This window comes from Coregonus lavaretus, assembly GCF_964263955.1.
Source record: "Coregonus lavaretus genome assembly, chromosome: 23".
In the NCBI taxonomy this organism is placed as follows: domain Eukaryota; kingdom Metazoa; phylum Chordata; class Actinopteri; order Salmoniformes; family Salmonidae; genus Coregonus; species Coregonus lavaretus.
Window position 1 is genome coordinate 28,238,013 of NC_140010.1, and position 23,326 is coordinate 28,261,338.

General features: G+C 46.7%; 2 protein-coding genes across 2 annotated transcripts in view; both read left to right on the forward strand.

The window, feature by feature from the left end:
* Nucleotides 1-23,326, forward strand: part of LOC311099132 (integrin beta-1-like) — a 225,744-nt gene that overhangs the window by 137,568 nt on the left and 64,850 nt on the right. The window lies entirely within an intron of this gene.
* The window catches only part of LOC311150470 (neuropilin-1a-like), a 51,683-nt gene continuing 32,395 nt past the window's right edge, over nucleotides 4,039-23,326 (forward strand). The window contains exons 1-2 of the mRNA XM_084187969.1: nucleotides 4,039-4,638; nucleotides 5,280-5,460. Coding sequence (XP_084044095.1) covers nucleotides 4,569-4,638; nucleotides 5,280-5,460 — 251 coding nt within the window. The 5' untranslated portion in view covers nucleotides 4,039-4,568. The remainder of the gene's footprint in view (nucleotides 4,639-5,279; nucleotides 5,461-23,326) is intronic.

Consider the following 23,326-nt stretch of genomic DNA (forward strand, 5'->3'; position numbering starts at 1 on the left):
TGAAGGCTTGCGTGTGGATGTGTGTGTCTACAATACTATACACCAGTATGCGCTGTACCTTCAAAATGGTGTTCCACCTCAAGTCCCACCATAACTGTGTAATGCATCACTGTCACTCAGCCTGTAATTACAGTGATATTACTATGCAATTACAGAAACTGCTCCTCTCCTCCATCATTCCTGGCTTATTACCTGTCAGAGGAAAATGGACACATGCACGCACACACAATAAGCCATTAAATTTTTTTGTTAACCAAATTCAACACTCTCTCATTGACCTCCATACAAAAACTCCTCGCTTGGTGAGCGAAAAAAAAACACAAAAAACGCCACCTGCTGGAGAAGACAGATTTTGGGCCCAGTTATCCCTTTTGCGTCACCTCTTCCTCTCTTCTTAGATCTACTCTCCCCACAGAGAGGACCCTCTCTCTCTCTCCCGTTATCTCTCCTCTTTCTCATCTCTCTCCTCTCTCTCTTTCTCTCTCTCTCTCTCTCCTCTCTCGCTCTCTCTCTTTCTCTCTCTCTCTTTCTCTCTCTCTCTCTCTCTCTCTCGCTCTCGCTCTCATCTCTCTCTCTCTCTCTCTCTCTCTCTCTCTCTCTCTCTCAGTGCTCTGCTGCTGGCTGGGGGGGTAGCCATTTTAGAGCTTCTTCTCACACATACACGTCCCTTGTTATCTCTATCTCTCTCTGTAAATCTCTCTCTCACTTTCTGTCTCTCTCACACTTGCTGTCTCTCTCTCTGTGTAACTCTCTCTCTCTTTCCCTCTGTGTTACTACTCTCAATCACACACACACACACATAAACACTCACACATGGTTGTCTATAGCTACCATAAATCTTGTGTGAAACAACAGCGGGTTCAAATTACAGCATAACCATATAATCCACTCATGACTGCTGCTATTTTGGTCATGTTTAGGATTATTTTGAGTTGTGTGTGATCAACTATGATGAATGTTACACAGTTGAAATCCCAACGTAAGATAATTTATTACTGTACACACACACACAAACACACTTATTTTGTGCCTTTGATTTGCGCATGATCCACTATGATCAAATCAAATCAAATGGTATTTGCCACATGTGCCGAATACAACAGGTGTAGACCTTACAGTGAAATGCTTACTTACAAGCCCTTAACCAACAATGCAGTTTTTAGAAAAGAAAAAAAAGTGTTATGTAAAAAATAGAGAAGTAAAAAATAAAAATAGCAAATAATTAAAGAGCAGCAGTAAAATAAAATAACAGTAGGGAGGCTATATACAGGGGGTACTGGTACAGAGTCAATGTGCGGGGGCACCGGTTAGTCAAGGTAATTGAGGTAATATGTGTGTGTGGGTAGAGTTAAAGTGACTATGCATAGACAATCAACAGAGTAGCAGCAGTGTAAAAGAGGGGGTGGGGGGCAGTGCAAATAGTCAGGGTAGACATCATTAGCTGTTCAGGAGTATTATGGCTTGGGGTAGAAGTTGTTAAGAAGCCTTTTGGACCTAGACTAGGCGCTCCGGTACCGCTTGCCGTCCGGTAGCAGAGAGAACACTCTATGACTAGGGTGGCTGGAGTCTGACAATATTTAGGGGCTGATATAGAGGTCCTGGATGGCAGGAAGCTTGGCCCCAGTGATGTACTGGGCCGTACGCACTACCCTCTGTGGTGCCTTGCGGTCGGAGGCCAAGCAGTTGCCATACCAGGCGGTGATGCAACCACTCAGGATGCTCTCGATGGTGCCAGCTGTATAACTTTTTGAGGATCTGAGGACCCATGCCAAATCTTTTCAGTCTCCTGAGGGAGAGGTTGTTATCCTGGCACCACACTGCCAGGTCTCTGACCTCCTCCCTATAGGCTGTCTCATCGTTGTCGGTGATCAGGCATACCACTGTTGTGTCGTCGGCAAACTTAATGATGGTGTTGGAGTCGTGCCTGGCCATGCAGTCATGGGTGAACAGGGAGTACAGGAGGGGACTGAGCACGCACCCCTGAGGGGCCCCCGTGTTGTGGATCAGCGTGGCAGATGTGTTGTTACCTACCCTGATGCATAGGAATGGCATACAGTTAAAATCCCAACTTCAATGGGCAAAATAAACTGTGACAGGTTCATCGAACGCATGATCAAATTTTATACGAATTCAAGCCCTGTTACTGTGAAGTGCCGCAATAGATACTAAGCAAATGTCTCAAACACCGACAACCTCCTCCCTCCTTTGACAGTATGATAATTTATCACTGTACACACACACACACTCATACCGACACCCACACCTACCAGCTCTCATAGTCTCACGTCAGAATTAGACGTTCATCCATGTTTCTCAAACATCAAATTTCGAAGTTGTTCCAAATGTCAAATTTCAAAGTGTTTAAGGTTAGGTTCAGGCATTAACTCCGAATGGTTAAGGTAAGGGTTAAGGATTGGGATTGGCTTAAAACAAAAATATCAAAGACAACTTCTAATCACTGTATTTGAACATCCAACCTTTGGAATCAGAGGCAGATGCTTACACCCATCCACCATTCCCGTTTACTATTCACTAGCAAAACCAAAACCTACTTGAAGTGGCGCAGTGGTCTAAGGCACTGCATCGCAGTGCTAGCTGTGCCACTAGAGATCCTGGTTCGAGTCCAGGCTCTGTCGCAGCCGGCCGCGACCGGGAGACCCATGGGCGGCGCACAATTGGTCCAGCGTCGTCCAAGGTAGGGGAGGGTTTGGCCGGCAGGGATGTGGGTTCGTTTCCCACGGGGTATGAAAAAAATAAAAATAAAAAATACAAAAAAAACATGTATGCATTCACTAACTGTAAGTCGCTCTGGATAAGAGCGTCTGCTAAATGACTAAAATGTAAAATGTAAGGTAACAGCGCTCACTGTTGCCCCTAGTGGCCGGTTTCCACATCATCTCCGTTGAATATTGACTTGTATCACGGGTGACCTGGCTGCCCATACACACACACACACCACAGTGTAGTTCTGTCACATGAGATGTGTTACAATGACATGACTTAACTCAACATACTCAGTCCAGAATGACTGGTAGTCAGAGGTAAAGCCCTTGACATCCTCTGCAGAAACGTACTAACCTCAACCCAGATGCACAGAGTCAATTAGAGATTTGGGCTCATATTCATAATGCGTCTCAGAGTAGGAGTACTGATCTAGGATCCATTTTCCCTTTTACATCATAATGAATAAGATTGTATGGACAGGTGGGACTTGAGCTTGCACAGTTGCACCAGGTGGTGATATGGGTTTAAGATGTATTCTTGCAAAATGAGAATGTTACTAATCATAGGGAGCTAGCTATGGGTGGAGATTATGTGAAATGTGCTGCCTTTAGTCAAATATTTTGTCAATGCAGAATATATTTTTTGGGGGGTCGAAAAAACATATTCATAGTGTGCTGATGATTGAGTTACTTTCTTTCTCACTCCCCTCAGAGATACAAAGCCTGATCTTTTAACAGACTGTTAGAATGTTGTGTGAAGATTAGATAGTAGTAGGCCTACACACTCTACTATAAGCAATAGGAAACAGAAAACTGTCAGGGACATGGAGGCATTCTTAATGCATTCTTATTGGGAACAGAAGACGGCTTTGCATAGATCAAAATATTCCTCTTAAAATTGAAGTGCCATTATAACAATACATAATACTGCAATTGCATAAGAATTGAGTAGCCTACTGCAGAAGCAAGGATCTATCAGAAGCAAAGCATCAAGTCAAGTGCTTAAAGTGATTATTCCGCAAAAACCCGTATGACATTGTTATAAGGGCCTATTGTTATATGTTAAACACATTTATTTATTTTTGCGACAGATAGCGTAAGATTAGTATATCAAAATTAATGGTAGAACCTTGTTTGTGCATTATGTTCCTTCCTTCCAATCCAGCCCTCTCCCTCTGCTGTGCGCGAGCGGGAGGAGGGCGCACGGGTGTCATTCGCTCCTGCCAACTCTTCTAGTAGTGATCAGTCTGTACGTGTTCGCGTTTTGGAGCTGGAATTTGGGGAGTGGAAATACCACTGTTACTTTCACAGTTGGCGTCAAGTCGAATGAGAGTGACCCTCTGACATTCTACTGTGTTGGTCAGACAGCGCGCATCGGAAACGGGCCGAACTGTTACCGAACGAACGCAGTCAAAAGGAATAGGAATTGGGGATGTTATACAGGGTGGTAGTGAATGTATGAGATATTATTGTATCTTTAAAGTTTTTTGTTCCACTTTTGATATACAATTATCAGTTATCGATTGATAGCCTACCAGTTGGGGCACTTTAGGCGTCTGGATTTTCGGAATCAACAATTGTTTTCTGAGTTTGGATTATTATTATTATTTTCCTGGGAAATGGCAAGTTCTTATTCTGCGAGAGAAACACGACTTTCGGAGGAGAGAGGAAACAGCAGCTGAATAATAAGCTTCTAAAGGATGCTGGCAACCTGAAGCTGCCAGACGAATTTCTCCTACATTTCTGAGAAATTTGTTATTTTGCTTTGCGGACTATAAAAGGGTGGAAATATCAACGTTTTTTATTTATTTTAATTTTTTACAGATTTGTTTGTTTTACTGTCCAATGATGTATTGTGGATTTATACTGTTCCTTTCAACCCAACTCATTGTTGTGGCTCCATTGATTCCAAACGGTAAGTGGACTGTTGAAATATCATATTTCCTAACATTAGCTTTATAAACCTTAATTTGGACGATTTGTCATCACGACTCACCTGTTTTTGGCATGTCTACGGAGGTGCATCTAGGCTACAGTACAGGGTTTTACTGGACGCAACTCTCTAGTCTAAATCAGTTGAAAGTCAGCCTATCCAAAACGGTATAGTTTATTGGTTATATATTTATCTAAAGGTGCCATTCCCTCAAGAGGGAATAAATGTTTGTTTTTTTCAAGGTGTTCGTTGTCATTTATTGTTTATGGTGTGGGTAAGTGGGCACTTGTGAGATCATATCTTCATATTTTTTATGTTATTTACTATTCATTCAGTAAATAACAAACATAAAAATGACACAAAGTATCTTATTTCTGACTCATATCTCATGCCTCAATAGTTTTGAAACAAGCACACTGTTAAATGTGTGTTTTCACATCTTCTGTTGGTTAATCATTTCCACTGAGGAATGGCAAAGTGTTATTACTCTTCAGAATGATAAAACATACTTTTTTTAAAGGTTGCCTACACCCTCATCTTGTTTTTTCCTGTTCATTCGAAAATCAGATGTAATTTCTCTCTCATGGATTTCCTTCTTAAATAATTATCTCTGTTTGTTTTAGTTGCAGATACATGTGGAGATAACATTGAGATAACCAATGCAGATTATCTCACCTCGACTGGCTATCCGACCTCATACCCTCCATCACAACAATGTATGTGGGTGATATCAGCCCCAGAACCGGGCCAGAAGATACTCATCAACTTTAACCCTCATTTTGATCTGGAGGACCGAGACTGCAAGTATGTAAAGCGTTCTTTTTCTGGATGTAGTGTGGGACTCTGCCACCTATTGGTCAAGATAAGAACTTCTGGGGTCTTAGGTATCAGAGTAGGAGTGCTGATCTAGGATCAGGTCCCCCCCGTCCATGTAATTCTATAAATGCTGGTCTAAAATGCAAAACTGATCCTAAATCAACACTCCTTGCTTGATGCAAACATGGAAGAGGACTAGACTGGAGCATCAACCATTACCTACTTATGGGTATTGTCATTTGAGAGGAAATATAATTGGATCGATGTGTTTTGGTTTTCATATTTGGTTTGATATTTATTTTGCCCTGTAGTGGTGTCTACAATATTGTTGGGTCAAATATCATTTATATTTTGCCTGGTTGTGGGTTAATGTAGCCTAGTCCCTTTCTTTAGCTGTGCTACCTAGTGCTGATCATTGATTATGAATTGGGTCACACATACAGTATATGACACACACATGCCGACACACATGCACTCGGCACCCCAGGTTAAGTATGCATTCTCACTAAAGCCCATATGTTCACAATCTACCATAAATAACCCCATTTTTATAATGGTCCCTCTGTCTTTTTAAATGCTCCATAAACTATGTGTAAATCACGGGCTCACTGACTGTCTTGCACATGGGGTCCTTGACTACTATTAGATCACGTTTCTCCACCAAGGGACCTATAAAATGTTAGCACTCTTTAGCATTCTGGCAGATACTGGATAGTGTATAGCTTTCTATAAGGAGAGATGTTCTTTGGAACCATGTTTGAAATACCTCCAGTGCCTTGCTATTGCATCTCTAAGTTTTTAGTGTGCAACCTAGCCTGTGTTTTTGACGCCGATGATAGGTTTACTGTAATATTCATTCTGACATATACTACAATACATACTGTATAGGCTCTATAAGGAGAGATGTTGTTCTTTGGAATCATTGGAATACCGCCAGTTTCTCCAGTTAATTAATCACTGTTGACATTGTGTCTCTGAGTTGAAACGCCAACCGAGCCTGTGTTTTTGACTGTGATGATAGGTTTACTGTAATATTTGTTGTGAGGATTTATTTTATAGCTCATAGTCATGGTTTGGCAGAATTGAATGTTGTTTTTGGCTACGAAACAAATCGTTTAAAATGCCAAATGAGGGGCCTTGGCAAAACCACAGATTCCTAAGAGAAAAACATGCACTTTTTCCTCTCATCAACAACATCTGCAAACCAAACTCCAAAACATGATATTTCGATGTCATCTATGAAAGCTATGACTGAAACGGTTAGGGTCATTGTCCTAGAGTGGTGGCACTGTCCCCGGCACACATGTCGGCATGGTTTCAAATCCGGCCCACTGCCCTTTGACTCCACCTCCTCCTACCTTTCCTGTCTTATCTCTACTGTCTTATCTGTTCAATACAAAACATAGAAAATATATATTTGAGATTCTTCAAAGTAGCCACCCTTTGCCTTGATGACAGCTTTGCACACTCATGGCATTATCTCAACCAGCTTCATGAGGTAGTCACCTGGAATGCATTTTAATTAACAGGTGTGCCTTGTTAAACGTTAATTTGTGGAATTTCTTTTCTTCTTAATGTGTTTGAGCCAATTAGTTATGTTGTGACAAGGTAGGGGTGGTATACAGAAGATAGCCCTATTTGGTAAAAGACCAAGTCCATATTATGGCAAGAACAGCTCAAATAAGCAAAGAGAAATGACAGTCCATCATTACGTTAAGAAATGAAGGTCAGTCAATCCGGAACATTTCAAGAACTTTGAACGTTTCTTCAAGTGCAGTCACAAAAACCATCAAGCGCTATGATAAAACTGGCTCTCATGAGGACCGCCACAGGAATGGAAGACCCAGAGTTACCTCTGCTGCAGAGGATACATTCATTAGAGTTAACTGCACCTCAGATTGCAGCCCAAATAAATGCTTCACAGAGTTCAAGTTACCGACACATCTCAACATCAACTGTTCAGAGGAGCCTGCGTGAAATCAGGCAAAGAAACCACTACTAAAGGACACCAATAAGAAGAGACTTGCTTGGGCCAAGAAACATGAGTAATGGACATCAGACCAGTGGAAATCTGTCCTTTGGAGTCCAACTTTGAGATTTTCGGTTCCAACCGCCGTGTCTTTGTGAGATGCAGAGTAGGTGAATGGATGATCTCCGCATGTGTGGTTCCCACCGTGAAGCATGGAGGAGGAGGTGTGATGGTGTGGGGGTGCTTTTCTGGTGACACTGTCTGTGATTTATTTAGAATTCAAGGCACACTTAACCAGCATGGCTACCATAGCATTCTGCAGCGATACGCCATCCTATCTGGTTTGCGCTTAGTGGGACTATCATTTGTTTTTCAACAGGACAATGACCCAAAACCTCCAGGCTGTGTAAGGGCTATTTTACCAAGAAGGAGAGTGATGGAGTGCTGCATCAGATGACCTGGCCTCCACAATCCCCCGACCTCAACCCAATTGAGATGGTTTGGGATGAGTTGGATCGCAGAGTGAAGGAAAAGAAGCCAACAAGTGCTCAGTATATGTGGGAACTCCTTCAAGACTGTTGGAAAAGCATTCCTCATGAAGCTGGTTGAGAGAATGCCAAGAGTGTACAAAACTGTCATCAAGGCAAAGGGTGGCTACTTTGAAGAATCTCAAATATAAAATATGTTTTTGTCACGGTTCAGACAGACGACCAGAGGACCACAATTGCGTCACACCAGAAAGTTTATTAAAACTTAAGGGAAAAGGGAAGTAGGGAGTGAATGAAGGCTCCAGGGGTAACAGGGATCCCGTCCAATGTGCTGGGTCTGTGCCCCCCCCAGTGGCAGCGATGCGTCCTATAAAGCCGGTGGTGGGTGGTCCAGAAGTCCTGGGGGGGGGAGACACAGACACAACAGGGCGGAATGAAACAAGGCAGCAGTACAGTTCAAGGGAAATCCAAAATACGTAGTAGCAAGGCAGAAGGCTGGTCAGAGAAACCGGGATTGAAGAGTAGTCAGGAGTCGTTATGGCAGAAGCAGGTCTGGATCTCCTGGGGCAGAAGAGTATCCAAAAATCAGGCAGGTCCGGGGTCACAAAACCAGGGTGAGCCAGAAGCGCGAGCAAACAGGTTCCGGGTGTGAGCTTTGCAGACGATCTGACACCGGAGAGCTGAAAGACAGGGCCTTAAATACTGGGAGAGGTAGTGGGTAATGCAGCGCAGCTGGCAGAGTAATTACAGCAGAGCAGAGCAGGGACAGGTGGAGCTAGTTAGGCTGAGTAGAGAGAGTGGTGAGCAGAGTGGAAGAAAATTAAGGTGGTAACCCGGTGGAGTGAGAGGCTCATGACAGAACCCCCCCCCCAAGGGACGGCCCCAGAAGTCCCAAGAGCAACACCACGCCGGGCGGGAGGAGGGGAGCCGGAGGAGGGCTAGAACTCCTCCGAACGGTCCGAGTGAACGTCCTCATCCTCGGAGGAAGCCGGAGGGCCGTGGTCGGGAGATGGGACAGGTCCCGAGACAGGATCAGGCACAGGACAGGAAGCCGAGCGGGCAGGACGGTTAGGGACCCCTCTGGGGCGGCCCCTACGGATTGCAGGTTGATCAGGATGCCGTTGGTGGAAAGCGGTGATGAGAGTCCTATCCACAATCCGACTAGCTGGCACCCAGGTCCTTTCCTCAGGTCCATAGCCCTCCCAGTCAATGAGGTACTGGAGACCCCTACCCCTCCGTCTGGACCGAAGCAGGCGGCGGACGGTGTAAACCAGACCACCATCGACGAGCCGTGGAGGAGGAGGACAAGGCGCAGCAGGGACCAGCGGACTCTCATGGATGGGCTTAATCTTAGACACATGGAAAGTGGGGTGCACCCTCAGGGAATTAGGCAGTTGGAGCCGGACAGCAGTTGGGCTAATCACTCTTATGATAGGGAATGGGCCAATGAACCGAGGTGCCAGCTTCTGCGACTCCACCCTGAGTGGCAGGTTCTTCGATGACAACCACACCCTTTGACCAACATGGTAGGTGGGAGCAGGAATTCTCCGACGGTTGGCCCCGGTAGTGTAGCTGGCAACGGATCTGAGGAGTGTGGCTCGGGCTTGTGACCAGGTGCGGCGACATCGACGGGCAAAAGCAAGTGCAGATGGGCAAGTAACCTCCTCTTCCTGGCTGGCAAATAGAGGAGGCTGGTATCCATAAACACATTGGAAAGGGGACATACCGATGGCAGAGCAGGTCAGAGAATTGTGTGCGTACTCCACCCATGTCAATTGCTGCGACCAGGAGTGGGGGTTGCGTGAAGTCATGCATCGCAGTGCCTTCTCGAGCTCCTGATTAGCCCGCTCTGACTGCCCATTGGATTGGGGATGGAATCCGGAAGTCAGACTGACTGTGGCTCCCAGCAGGTGACAGAACTCCTTCCAAAAAGCGGAGGAGAATTGTGGACCACGGTCAGAAACTACATCCTTTGGCAGTCCGTGGATCCGGAAGACGTGTTCCAGGACCACCTGGGCGGTCTCCTTGGCGGTTGGGAGCTTGGGGAGGGGAATGAAGTGTGCCATCTTGCTGAAACGGTCAACTATGGTGAGAATGACGGTCATGCCACTTGAAGGGGGCAGCCCCGTGACAAAGTCAAGGGCGATGTGAGACCAGGGACGTCTGGGCACAGGCAGGGGCTGCAGCAATCCGGCTGGGGGCTGGCAGGACGACTTGTGTTGGTTGCAGATGGGGCAGGCTTGGACGAATTCCCGTACATCCTTTCTCAGAGAGGGCCACCAGAACCTCTGGGCGAGCAGGTTGTAAGTGCGGGTGGAGCCAGGGTGACAAGCTAGGCGGGAGTCATGTCCCCACTGAACGACCTGGGACCTCAGGTCTTCGGGGACAAAAAGGCGGTCAGCTGGGCAAGTGCTGGGACCTGGCTGGTTACGGAGAGCCTCCAGCACCTGTTCCTCAACAGCCCAGGTCAGAGCTGCAACGATGCAGGGACTTGGCAGAATCGACACAGGGTCCTTGGAGGGGGTGTCATCCTTCTGGAATTGACGGGAGAGGGCGTCTGGCTTGGTGTTGCGTGATCCAGGCCGGTATGACAGAGTGAAATTAAACCTGGTGAAGAACAGGGCCCAGCGGGACTGCCTGGAGTTCAACCGTTTGGCCGTGCGGATGTACTCCAAGTTCTTATGATCGGTCCAAACGAGAAATGGAATGGTGGACCCCTCCAGCCAGTGACGCCACTCCTCCAAGGCAAGCTTCACAGCCAGCAGCTCACGGTTCCCTATGTCGTAATTGCACTCAGAGGGGGACAACCGACGTGAGAAAAAGGCACAGGGATGGAGCTTCCTATCCTCCGCAGCCCACTGAGAAATCACAGCACCAACTCCCACATCCGAGGCGTCCACCTCCACAATGAATTGCCGGTCCACATCAGGCATCTGGAGGATGGGAGCAGAGGTGAACCTCACCTTGAGGGTACTGAAGGCTTTGTCGGCTGCTGGGGTCCAGGTGAAGGGTTGCTTGGTGCTGGTTAGAGCAGTGAGAGGGGCAGCAACGGTACTGTAGTTCCGGATAAACTTTCTATAGAAGTTAGCAAACCCCAGAAACTGTTGCAGCTTCTTTCTGTTCTCCGGAACTGGCCATGAAGTGACTGCTGATACTTTGGCAGGATCCATTTGGATACTTCCCTCTGCCACTATGTACCCCAGGAAGGCCACTGTCTTGACGTGAAACTCACATTTCTCTGCCTTGGCGTAGAGGGAATTCTCCAGAAGACGATGAAGGACTTGCTGGACATGGCGGGTGTGTTCAGACAGGTTTCTGGAGTAGATTAAGATGTCATCCAGGTAAACGAAGACAAACTTGTTTAACATGTCCCGCAGTACATCATTCACTAGAGCCTGGAACACAGCAGGAGCATTGGTGAGGCCAAAAGGCATAACCAGATACTCGTAGTGGCCTGTTGGTGTATTGAATGCGGTTTTCCATTCATCTCCCTCCCGGATCCGCACTAGGTGGTAAGCGTTTCTGAGATCCAACTTGGTAAAAACAGTGGCTCCCTGGAGCAACTCAAAAGCAGAGGTGAGCAGAGGCAGAGGGTAACGGTTTTTCACTGTGATGTCGTTGAGTCCCCTGTAGTCGATGCAGGGGCGAAGAGATCCGTCCTTCTTCCCCACAAAGAAGAAGCCAGCACCAGCAGGAGATGAAGATGAACGGATTAATCCTGCGGACAGAGAGCCATTGATGTAGTCCTCCATGGACTTTCTTTCAGGAGCAGACAACGAATAAAGACGACCCTTTGGAGGGGCTGTTCCAGGGAGGAGGTCGATGGCACAGTCGTACGGTCGGTGAGGGGGCAGAGATGTGGCTCTTGCTTTGTTAAACACCTCTCTGAGACCATGGTAGCATTCTGGGACATTGGAGAGGTCAGGAGCGGAGTTAGTAGGTACTGGCCGAGGGGGTAGTGCGGCAGCAAGCAGGCAGGTTCGGTGGCAGTCCTCTCCCCACTCCCTGATCACCCCGGTCACCCAGTCGAGCTGAGGGTTGTGCCGGCGGAGCCATGGGTGTCGAGCTGAGGGTTGTGCCGGCGGAGCCATGGGTAACCCAGGATGAGGGGTTGGCCTGGAGAGGGGAGCAGGTGAAACTGGATAGTTTCTTGATGGTTTCCGGACAGACCCATCGAGACCGGTGCCGTGACATGAGTGACCGATCCGAGTAAGTGTCCGTCCAGTGCCCGGGCAGGAATAGGAGGTGTCAAACGGAGGTTCTCCAGTCCCAGTTGGCGTGCCAGCTTGATGTCCATTATGTTGGCTTCGGCGCCAGAATCCACCAGAGCAGCCAGGGTGTGAGTTGAGTCAGAGAGGCGGAGGTGAACTTGCAGCAGGGGTTTGCGGTCGGAGGACTGGATGGTCATTGAACTCAACCGGACTCCCCCTATGCCCGGTGAGCTTCGGCCCTTTAAAGGGCAGGTTACCACACGATGTCCATCACCTCCACAATAGAGGCAGAGGTTTGAGGTGAAGCGGCGCTGGCGCTCTGCAGGAGTGAGAGAGGCTCGCCCAATCTCCATAGGCTCAGACTGATCAAGCTGACCTGGGTGAGTGGCAGTAGATGACAGGAGCCCAGTCGGATCTCTCCGAATGCCGGTAGTAGGTGGACCTTGGCGCCCCCTCTCACGACGACGGGTCTGTATCCTTCTGTCGATCCTGACAGTCAGTGCGATGGCTTCATCAAGAGTGGAAGGCAGTTCATGGGAGACCAACTCGTCCTTGATATAGTCAGCCAAACTATGGAAGAACGCGTCCACCAACGATGGTGTGTTCCAAGAACTTCGTCTAGCCAGGGTTCGGAAGTCGATGGAATGGTCTGCGACTGTACGTCTGCCTTGTCGAATACTGAACAGTTCACGAGACGCCTCTGCGGTTGGTGAATCCAGGTCAAACACCTTCAGCATCTCCTCAGCAAACAGGTCGAAGGTTGCACATGCGGGGGTTTGACGTTCGAACTCTGCTGTTCCCCAGAGTCGAGCTCGGCCCGTCAGGTGAGTGATGGCATACCCAACTTTAGCCCCCTCCGTGGCGAAGGTCCTTGGCTGCAAGGAGAACTGAAGTCGGCAGCTAGTCAGGAATGGCCGGACCTGGGTTGAATCGCCGTTGAACCGCTCGGGGTTTCCAATCTTGGGTTCCGGAGCAGCGGCTGCAATGACCGGGGCAGGTAACTCGGGGGCAGGGCTGGTGGGCAGACTGGCTGGGGTAAGGTTGGTGAGGAGTTGAATGATCATGGCGAGTTGTTGTTGCTGCTGCTGGAACTGCTGCTCATGCTCATCGGTTTCCATGTCGAGGAAAGTGTGCGCTGAGTCCATAATGGTCAGATCGTACTGTCACGGTTCAGACAGACGACCAGAGGACCACAATTGCGTCACACCAGAAAGTTTATTAAAACTTAAGGGAAAAGGGAAGTAGGGAGTGAATGAAGGCTCCAGGGGTAACAGGGATCCCGTCCAATGTGCTGGGTCTGTGCCCCCCCCAGTGGCAGCGATGCGTCCTATGAAGCCGGTGGTGGGTGGTCCAGAAGTCCTGGGGGGGGGAGACACAGACACAACAGGGCGGAATGAAACAAGGCAGCAGTACAGTTCAAGGGAAATCCAAAATACGTAGTAGCAAGGCAGAAGGCTGGTCAGAGTTACCGGGATTGAAGAGTAGTCAGGAGTCGTTATGGCAGAAGCAGGTCTGGATCTCCTGGGGCAGAAGAGTATCCAAAAATCAGGCAGGTCCGGGGTCACAAAACCAGGGTGAGCCAGAAGCGCGAGCAAACAGGTTCCGGGTGTGAGCTTTGCAGACGATCTGACACCGGAGAGCTGAAAGACAGGGCCTTAAATACTGGGAGAGGTAGTGGGTAATGCAGCGCAGCTGGCAGAGTAATTAGAGCAGAGCAGAGCAGGGACAGGTGGAGCTAGTTAGGCTGAGTAGAGAGAGTGGTGAGCAGAGTGGAAGAAAATTAAGGTGGTAACCCGGTGGAGTGAGAGGCTCATGACAGTTTTGATTTGTTTAACACTTTTTTTGGTTAATACATGATTCCAGATGTGTTATTTCATAGTTTTGATGTTTTCACTATTATTCTACAATGTAGAAAATAGTAAAAATAAAGAAAAACCCTTGAATGAGTAGGTGTTTCCAAACTTTTACCATATATATATGTATACATAACTAAGGGGTCATCCATTGGAATGTACCGGAAGGGAGGCGAATGTCGGTCTACTTGCATGGGCAGCCACAGTTTGACTTTTTTTATAGCTCGTCCTAATTGAAATGTATTGTCTGAACTGAACTCCTTCCTTATCAGATAGAATGTCCGGGGGAGCTGCAGTGCATGGCTCCATCGCAAATGTCACCCTATTCCCTAGTGCACTACTTTTGACACCTCTGGTCAAAAGTATTGCACTATGTAGGGAATAGGGTGCCATTTGGGATGCAGCGCATGAGGTGCCTGCTATCGCTCCCCTATATTTTAATTCAATTACAGAACCAAATAGAACACACATGTCCCTGTGCCATGGAACATGGCTGTAATTAACTATCCAAACAAAGAATGTTCTGCGATGTCCACTTGTTAAACATGACGGTACTTTTTCCCTTCAAGTATTAGTACAAAACATCAGGCTTTTTTCTTTGAAGGAAGGGTCTGTCTATAATTATGTTTTCAGTGTGATGCCAGAACAACAACCTCTCCCTCAACGTCAGAAAGACAAAGGGAGCTGATCTTGGACGACAGGAAACGGAGGGCAGAGCACGCCCCCATTCACATCGACTGGGCTGTAGTGGAGCGGGTCGAGAGCTTCAAGTTCCTCGGTGTCCACATCACTAAGGACCTATCATGGTCCAAACACACCAACACAGTCGTGAAGAGGGCACGACAATGCCTCTTCCCCCTTTAGGAGGCTGAAAAGATTTGGTTTGGGCCCTCATATCCTCCAAATGTTATACAGCTGCACCATTGAGATCATCTTAACTGGCTGCATCACCACTTGGTATGGCAACTGCTTGGCATCCGACCATAAGGCGCTACAGAGGGTCCCTGTCATCCAGGATCTCCATACCAGGTGGGGTCAGAGGGAGGCCCAAAAAAGTGTCAAAGACTCCAGACAGCCAAGTCATAGACTGTTCTCTCTGCTACCGCACGGCAAGCGGTACCGGCCAAGTCTGGGACCAAAAGGCTTCTGAACAGCTTCTTCCCCCAAGCCATAAGACTGCTGAACAGTTAATCAAATGTCTACCCTGACTATTTGCATTGACCCCCTTTTTTTTGCACTGACCCTCTTGCACCGGCTCTATGCACACTCACTGGACTCTACCCACACACTCACACATACTACTCTAACACACAGACACATACACACACACACACACTACATACGCTCAAACACACAAAACACACACACAAGCATATTGACGCCACACACACACTCACACATAGACACTCTTTCACACACTTCACATATGCTGCTGCTACTCTGTTTATTATCTATCCTGATTGCCTAGTCACGTTTACCCCTACCTACATGTACACATTACCTCAACTACCTCGTACCCCTGCACATTGACTCGGTACCAGTATTCCTTGTATATAGTCTCGTTATTGTTATTTTATTGTGTTACTGTTTCCCTTTGTATTTTTAGCAAATGTTTCATACTTTTTAACTATCCAGAGAGAGAGAGAGAGAGAGAGAGAGAGAGAGAGAGAGAGAGAGAGAGAGATGCGAGAGAGAGAGAGAAAGAGAGAGAGCGAGAGAGGAGAGAGAGAGAGAGAAAGAGAGAGAGAGAGAGAGAGAGAGAGAGAGAGAGAGAGAGAGAGAGAGAGAGAGAGAGAGAGAGAGAGAGAGAGAGAGAGAGAGAGAGAGAGAGAGAGAGAGAGAGAGAGAGAGAGAGAGAGAGAGAGAGAGAGAGAGAGAGAGAGAGAGAGAGAGATCCTCCAAATCCCCAGATATGTGGTGGCAGGACGGATCAACAGTCCCCTGTGTCCGGAAGCATGAAGCTTTCTAATCGCCCAAGTATTTCCTCAGTCACAGGACATCTCAAAGTCATATGAAAAAAAGACACTGCACAACAGAAAGTGCCTTGAATCATCACTACTCTCATTTTGGAGAGGGAAAGGAGGTATTTATTAATGCACAGATAGCACTTTGAATCATTATGAATCATACTCTCATTTTGGGAAGGAGAAATGCCACCCATGAAAAGACTACATCAGCATAGCCTACTGTTCAATCAGCCCTTTACATTTAGGTTTGGCCTAGTGTGTCAACCTCCAGACACACCAGTGTGTTTAGCCTCAATGTGTTGGTTTCAATAGAAGCAGAACGGCTCTTTCCAACTGCTTGTGTTACATTTCCTCAGAAGTGGAGGCAAAAACAGGAAGGCCAAGTGTATTATTGGATCCAACATGGTTTGTTTGTGGTTTTGCTTCTAAGAAACTAAATTGGGTCATGAACTCCTACAATAATCTGTTTGTTTGTGCTCGGTTCCATGGGCATGTTCCTTTTATTTCACCACTTTGAAGTTGACAGGAGTCTTAACAGCTAAATGAAGTGACAGACTGATTATATTAGATCCTTGGAAGGTCAGTCTGCCCTCCCATCTTATACGTAAATACCGTTGGTGGCTCAAAATCTACTCACAAGAGTATATCCTTTGTCATTTTGTGACATTGGCCTAGGATACTAGTTTTTAAAAACAACCATAACAGAGTTGTAAATATATTCATGTAAAACTCCTCTTTACATAATCTCGTAAATCAAAGAGACAGTTTCCTGTAGGCATTTCAGGACAAATCCTAACTTAAGATCTTTGGTGCTTGTGATTAGAATTTTCACCCAAATCTCCCAATTCCATCAATGGAAGATGAATGCGAACATGAGAGTTACGACTGACGTGCTTATCTGAAGTTACTCTCCCTTGAACTTCAAGTCGTGTATCTGAATCAAATCTTAATGCCAGGATGTAGGGTGATTACAGGACTAAAGGCTGCATGAGGCACACTTCATTTTCCCTTGTTGTCTGTAGTTGACGTAACCTTTGTGATGTGACACATATACAATAAAACCACAGCTGCAGACCTACAGACTCCCAACCAGCAGTGCTGCTGCTGTTGGCCTGGTCAAAGACAGTGTCTGAGTCCCAAATGACACCACTATGTAGGGACTATGTAGGGAATAGGGTCTCCTGCTATGGAGGAATGGTCCGGTGATGGATACAACTCTAATTGAATGATCTTCTCAGTGTGGTCAATGGTCATTTCCACTGCGCCACTATGGCTCTGTGGTCATTGTGGTCATCCAGATGAAAGACTTGGGGTTAGTTAGATGGCTGGTGGTGGATGTTATAGAGCCACAGTCCAGTTAGCGCGATGACCGATTGCACTATGACCTCTTGGACAAATCTCTGGATTTCTTCTTGTTTGCCCTGAGGCTCTTACGTCTCTGCCTTTCCTTTGCTTTCCTTTCTTTTCCTCTCTTCTCCGCTCTGCTCCTCTTATCTCCTCTTCTCTCTGCTCCTCTTATCCCCTCTTCTCTCTGCTCCTCTTATCTCCTCTTCTCTCTGCTCCTCTTATCTCCTCTTCTCTCTGCTCCTCTTCTCTCTTTTTCTTATGACTTTTCTCACTCTGTATGCTCACTGAACTCTCTGTACACTCATCAGTTTCTCATTTTTCTTCTCCACACACATTCTCACACACATTCTCACTCTCTCTCTCTCTCTCTCTCTCTCTCTCTCTCTCTCTCTCTCTCTCTCTCTCTCTCTCTCTCTCTCTCTCTCTCTCTCTCTCTCTCTCTCTCTCTCTCTCTCTCTCTCTCTCTCTCTCTCTCTCTCTCTCTCTCTCTCTCTCTCTCTCTCTCTCTCTCTCTCTCTCTCTCTCTCTCTCTCTCTCTCTCTCTCTCTCTCTCTCTCTCTCTCTCTCTCTCTCTCTCTCTCTCTCTCTCTCTCTCTCTCTCTCTCTCTCTCTCTCTCTCTCTCTCTCTCTCTCTCTCTCTCTCTCTGCATAACCCATGTCCTTCCTCTATTAGGGCAAAGTGCACTCCAAGCATTCTTTCCCCCTGCACAGTGGCGATGCCAGCCTGTTTTCATCTTGGGACACGATCTTTGCAGTTTAACTATTTGTGAACCTCATGACTGGGTTACACTGAATAGCCACATCATTTGGAGCCACTTACATAAACATGACAGGAGGGACTGCGTCCCAAATGGCACCCTATTCACTATATGGAAGCCCAAATGGCACCCTATTCACTATATAAAAGTCCAATGGGCCCTGGTCAAAAGTAGTGCACTAAACAGGAATATGGTGGCATTGGGATGCACAAATAATGAACCGTCCTGTATATAAGTAAGGCTTCCTCCAGAGGATTTCTGTCTTAAGCAGCAAACATTTGCTTGATATATAAATAGGTATTAACTGTGCTATAATCATGATTTTGAGCAATTGTATTCCTTGTTATTTCTCAAGACTGTTATCATGATCGTTTGGATGGGTTTTCCAAAACAAATGTGGTAACTCACATTGGCTTAAACCAGACGAAACACTGTGGTTGTGTCCCAAATGGCACCCTATTCCTTACATAGTGCACTACTTTTGTGGGCTCTGGTTAAAAGAAGTTCACTTTATATGGTGCCATTTGAGAAGAAACACTGTGTGTGTTCTGTTTACTCACACACAGACAATGGATCTAAAATGTGCTCTTTAGTCATCAGTCTAAAGTGCATTTTAGTAATCAGAGCATCAGATGTCCTTTGCCTCCCTACTGATCAGAGGGCTGCAGTGCTGCACAGCCAAATGAAAACACATGTCAGATTAAGGCCTAACAAGCAGATTAACGAGGAGAGAGTTTAGACAAAACTCAGATTCAGAGCTGTGCTGCACTGCGATCTCATAGCTGCTATCCCTCCCTGGATTTACAGAACAGAAAGCACCCACTTCCAGATGTTTTCAGGACTTAGTAAATGCCTCGAGTCACAATAACTGTGTACCAGATCTGGGTTTAAGTACTCTTTGAAATAATGTAAAATAATTAATCTGTGCTTGATTGACCTTGCCTGTTTTAAATAGACCAATAGAATAGTAGCACACTTGCAAACCCAGCTCATCTGTCACTCCAGGTAGGCTAGACCAAACTTTCAAAGTATTTTAAAGGTTTCAAATAGTATTTGAACCCAGGTCTGCTGTCTGCAGCATGTTTGTACAAAGCTTGTCCCCCTTGACAGTGAAGGTTTCCCCCAGAATTCACTGTGAATAGTCATATTGTCCTATTATCGTGTAGACTTTTGAGATACCATGGTAACGTGATGTGTGTGTGTGTCTGTGCGAACAACAATCATGAGACACTGAACAACAAACAGCCAAAAATAGCAACCTGGTCTCAGAGCATTTAATTGTATTATTTTATTGTAAATCCGAGACACTCCATTTAGTATAATATGTTACGTTTTGTATGTTTTGTATTAATTTGTGGATGTCCATCATCCATTTCGTATTATATGTCAAGAATTACAATTCGTATGATATGTTACGAATTTGCTAAATGTACAATATGTAAAGATTTTGCTAAATGTATAATATCTTACGAATTTGCAAAGCATATGATATGTTAGGAATTCTAATTTGTTGTGGCTAACGTTATCTAGGCTAGGGGTTAGGGTTAGGGGTTAGGGTTAGGAGTTAGGTTAAAGGGTTAGGGCAAGGGTTAGCTAAAAGGGTTGTTAGGGGAAGGGTTAGCTAACATGCTAAGTAGTTGATAAGTTACTAATTAAGCTAAAATGCTAAAGTTGTCCGTGATGAGATTCGAACAAGCAACCTTTGAGTTGCTAGACGTTCGTGCAAAGCATATGATATGTTAGGAATTCTAATTTGTTGTGGCTAACGTTATCTAGGCTAGGGGTTAGGGTTAGGGGTTAGGGTTAGGAGTTAGGTTAAAGGGTTAGGGCAAGGGTTAGCTAAAAGGGTTGTTAGGGGAAGGGTTAGCTAACATGCTAAGTAGTTGATAAGTTACTAATTAAGCTAAAATGCTAAAGTTGTCCGTGATGAGATTCGAACAAGCAACCTTTGAGTTGCTAGACGTTCGTGTTATATGCCCACCCATCCACCCTGACCAACCACCCACCTTTTGTTTTTGCATTAACTAACCTTCTGTCTTACGTAACCATACCAAACATAAAATATCATACTAATTTGAGTGTCCCGGATTTAGATTGACTATGTTATGTCTAATCTATGAGACGAGGCTGAAAATGGTGCAATAGTGCCTTTTTACTCTGTTTGGATCAAGTGATTCTAGCTTTAGGTGATTTCAGAGTGGACAAAAAAGGACATAGGAATGCAGGGAGACATCTTGCCGCTGAGGTCAGGATCTCTAAGGGGTCAAAGGTGAGTCAGACAGTTGCCCAGTTAGTGTCCTCAGTTAAAGGGAGGATGAGAGGATGAGCCAGTGATCTATATCACTTCAGCATGGCAGAGGTTGTGTCTCAAATGGCACCCTATTCCCTATATAGTGCACTACATTTGACCGAGGCCCATAGGGCTCTGGGCAAAAGTAATGCACTCTATAGGGAATAGTGTGACATTTGAGAACCATCCAGACAGACAGGAAGCCAGGGTATGCGTTCCACAGGGATGCTGGCCCATGTTGACTCCAATAAGGGGCGGTTGGTGACGTTATAATTACAGCATATTGGATGACTGTCATTCATATTCTATTCACCCAGTTTAATGTAAAAAGTTTAGGCTACTACATGATACTAAAATCCCTATACCTATCATGAGGTTGCTACAACCTAGCCTATGATTGAAAGTTTACAATATAGGTGCACAGGTCAAGAGATAAATTAAGAGTAATCAAGGTGACAGACAGTGACACATTCAATACCGCCTTGCACACTCTTGCATGCAGTTAGCTGATCTAGGGTGTAATCATTAGTCCAACAGTTGCAAACGAGAGTTTCTATTGGACAAATTCAGTTATGTTTATTCAATTCCGTTCCATTTGCTTCCGTTTAAGAAAAGGTTTTCAACAGAATTGGCGGAATGTATACACCCCTGATCACACGCAAACACAGTTCACTTTCATAACAACCACATACAAACAGCACGATCACTTTGCTCGTTGTAATTCCTTCTCGCATCTACGCACTCTCCTCCTCTCTCACCTTTTCCCTTCGCTTGTGGACTTCAGTGCACAACACCTAAGCTGTCTGTGACCAGGCGTAAAAACCTTTCCAAGACAAACCGTCAAATTATAACCGCTAACCGCTACACACAGCCTACATTGTTAATGTCACCATATTAAGTAATGCCATAGCTAGTCAACATAGCTACTAGAACTAATGTGTTAATAAACCCGCTACAATCATGCAGTACCGTGTACAGTCAGCAAGCAGTTCAGCAGTTACACCGGCGGGCCCCGGTGGTAATAAAACCAAAAGCTTACCTTGACTTGGAACAGTTCCAGTGTTGGATAGCCATTGCCAGCCTGTTAACATAGCATCCCTCTCTATTTGAGCTGGGTGTTTGAGTAGGCTAAACTAGCTAGCTGTATTCACTAGCTAAGTGAAAGTGGGAAAAAATTTAACAAAATATGAAATTTCTCGCTTGCTTCTTCTTAATTTTTTAAGAAATTATTTTGTTCAAACTGTTCAACTATTGTCTTTCTCTCTCTTTAAGTCAACTACTTACGACATTTTATGATCTACAGTGCTAGCTAGCTGTAGCTTATGCTTTCAGTACTAGAGTCATTCTCTGATCCTTTGATTAGGCGGTGTCAAGGGCGTCAGTGAAATGCGGTAGGCGAAGTCAAACGCAGGACACAGAGCTGATCAGAAAACGTACTTTACTTGAAGGTACTCTGAGATACAACAACCTCCACACAGGGAGGGAAACAACCCGCACACTAACGACTGCCGAAAACATAAAACAATCACACACAACACACAGTGTAAGACAGAGGGTTAAATAGGGAAGACAATACTACATAATGGGAAACAGGTGTAACCAATAAAGACAGAACAAGTCGAACATAGAAACATGGATCGGTAGCAGCTAGTACTCCGGTGACGACGAACGCCGAAGCCTGCCCGAGCAAGGAGGAGGGGCAGCCTCGGCTGAATCCGTGACAGTACCCCCCCTTGACGCACGGCTCCAGCCGTGCGCCGACCCCGGCCTCGGGGACGGCCAGGATGACGCGGAGCAGGGCGGGTCGGATGACTCTGGTGGAAATCCCTCAACATGGAGGGATCTAGGATGTTCCTCCTAGGGACCCAGCACCGTTCCTCCGGACCGCACCCCTCCCACTCCGCGAGATACTGCAGGCCCCCCACCCGACGCCTCGAATCCAAGATGGAACGGACCGAGTACGCCGGAGCCCCCTCGATGTCCAGTGGACCAGCTACTACCGGCCTGAGGAGAGACACATGGAACGAGGGGTTAATACTGTAATTAATAGGAAGTTGTAACCTATAACAAACCTCGTTCACTCTCCTCAGGACTTTAAATGGCCCCACAAACCGCCGACCCAGCTTCCGGCAGGGCAGGCGAAGGGGCAGGTTTCGGGTCGAGAGCCAGACCCGATCCCCCGGTGCATACACCGGAGCCTCACTGCGGTGGCGATCGGCGCTCGCCTTTTGTCGCCTGATAGCCCGCTGCAGGTGTACATGAGCAGCGTTCCAGGTCTCTTCTGAGCGCCGAAACCACTCATTCACCGCAGGAGCTTCGATCTGGCTCTGATGCCAAGGTGCCAGGACCGGCTGATAACCTAACACACACTGAAAAGGCGTAAGGTTAGTAGAGGAGTGGCGAAGTGAGTTCTGGGCTATCTCTGCCCAGGGGATATAACCCGACCACTCCCCCTGCTGGTCCTGGCAATAGGACCTCAGGTACCCTGTAGTGCCGGAAGACGTGTGTAAACAGGGCGTCAGCAGTTTGTAGGGCTGTAGGGAGACCTGGCATAGGAATGAGACGGCAGGCCTTCGAAAACCGATCCACAACGACCAAGATCGTGGTGTTCCCCTGTGAGGGGGGAAGGTCCGTGACAAAGTCCACCGATAGATGGGACCACGGCCGTTGTGGAACGGGTAGGGGATGTAATTTCCCTCTGGGCAGGTGTCTAGGTGCCTTACACTGGGCGCACACCGAGTAGGAGGAAACATAAACCCTCACGTCCTTGGCTAGAGTGGGCCACCAGTACTTCCCACTAAGACAGTGCACTGTCCGACCGATACCAGGATGACCAGAGGAAGGTGACGTGTGAGCCCAATAGATCAATCGATCACGTACCTCGAGCGGCACGTACATCCGACCCTCTGGACACTGGGGGGGAGTAGGCTCAGTACGTAACGCCCGCTCGATGTCCGCATCAACCTCCCAC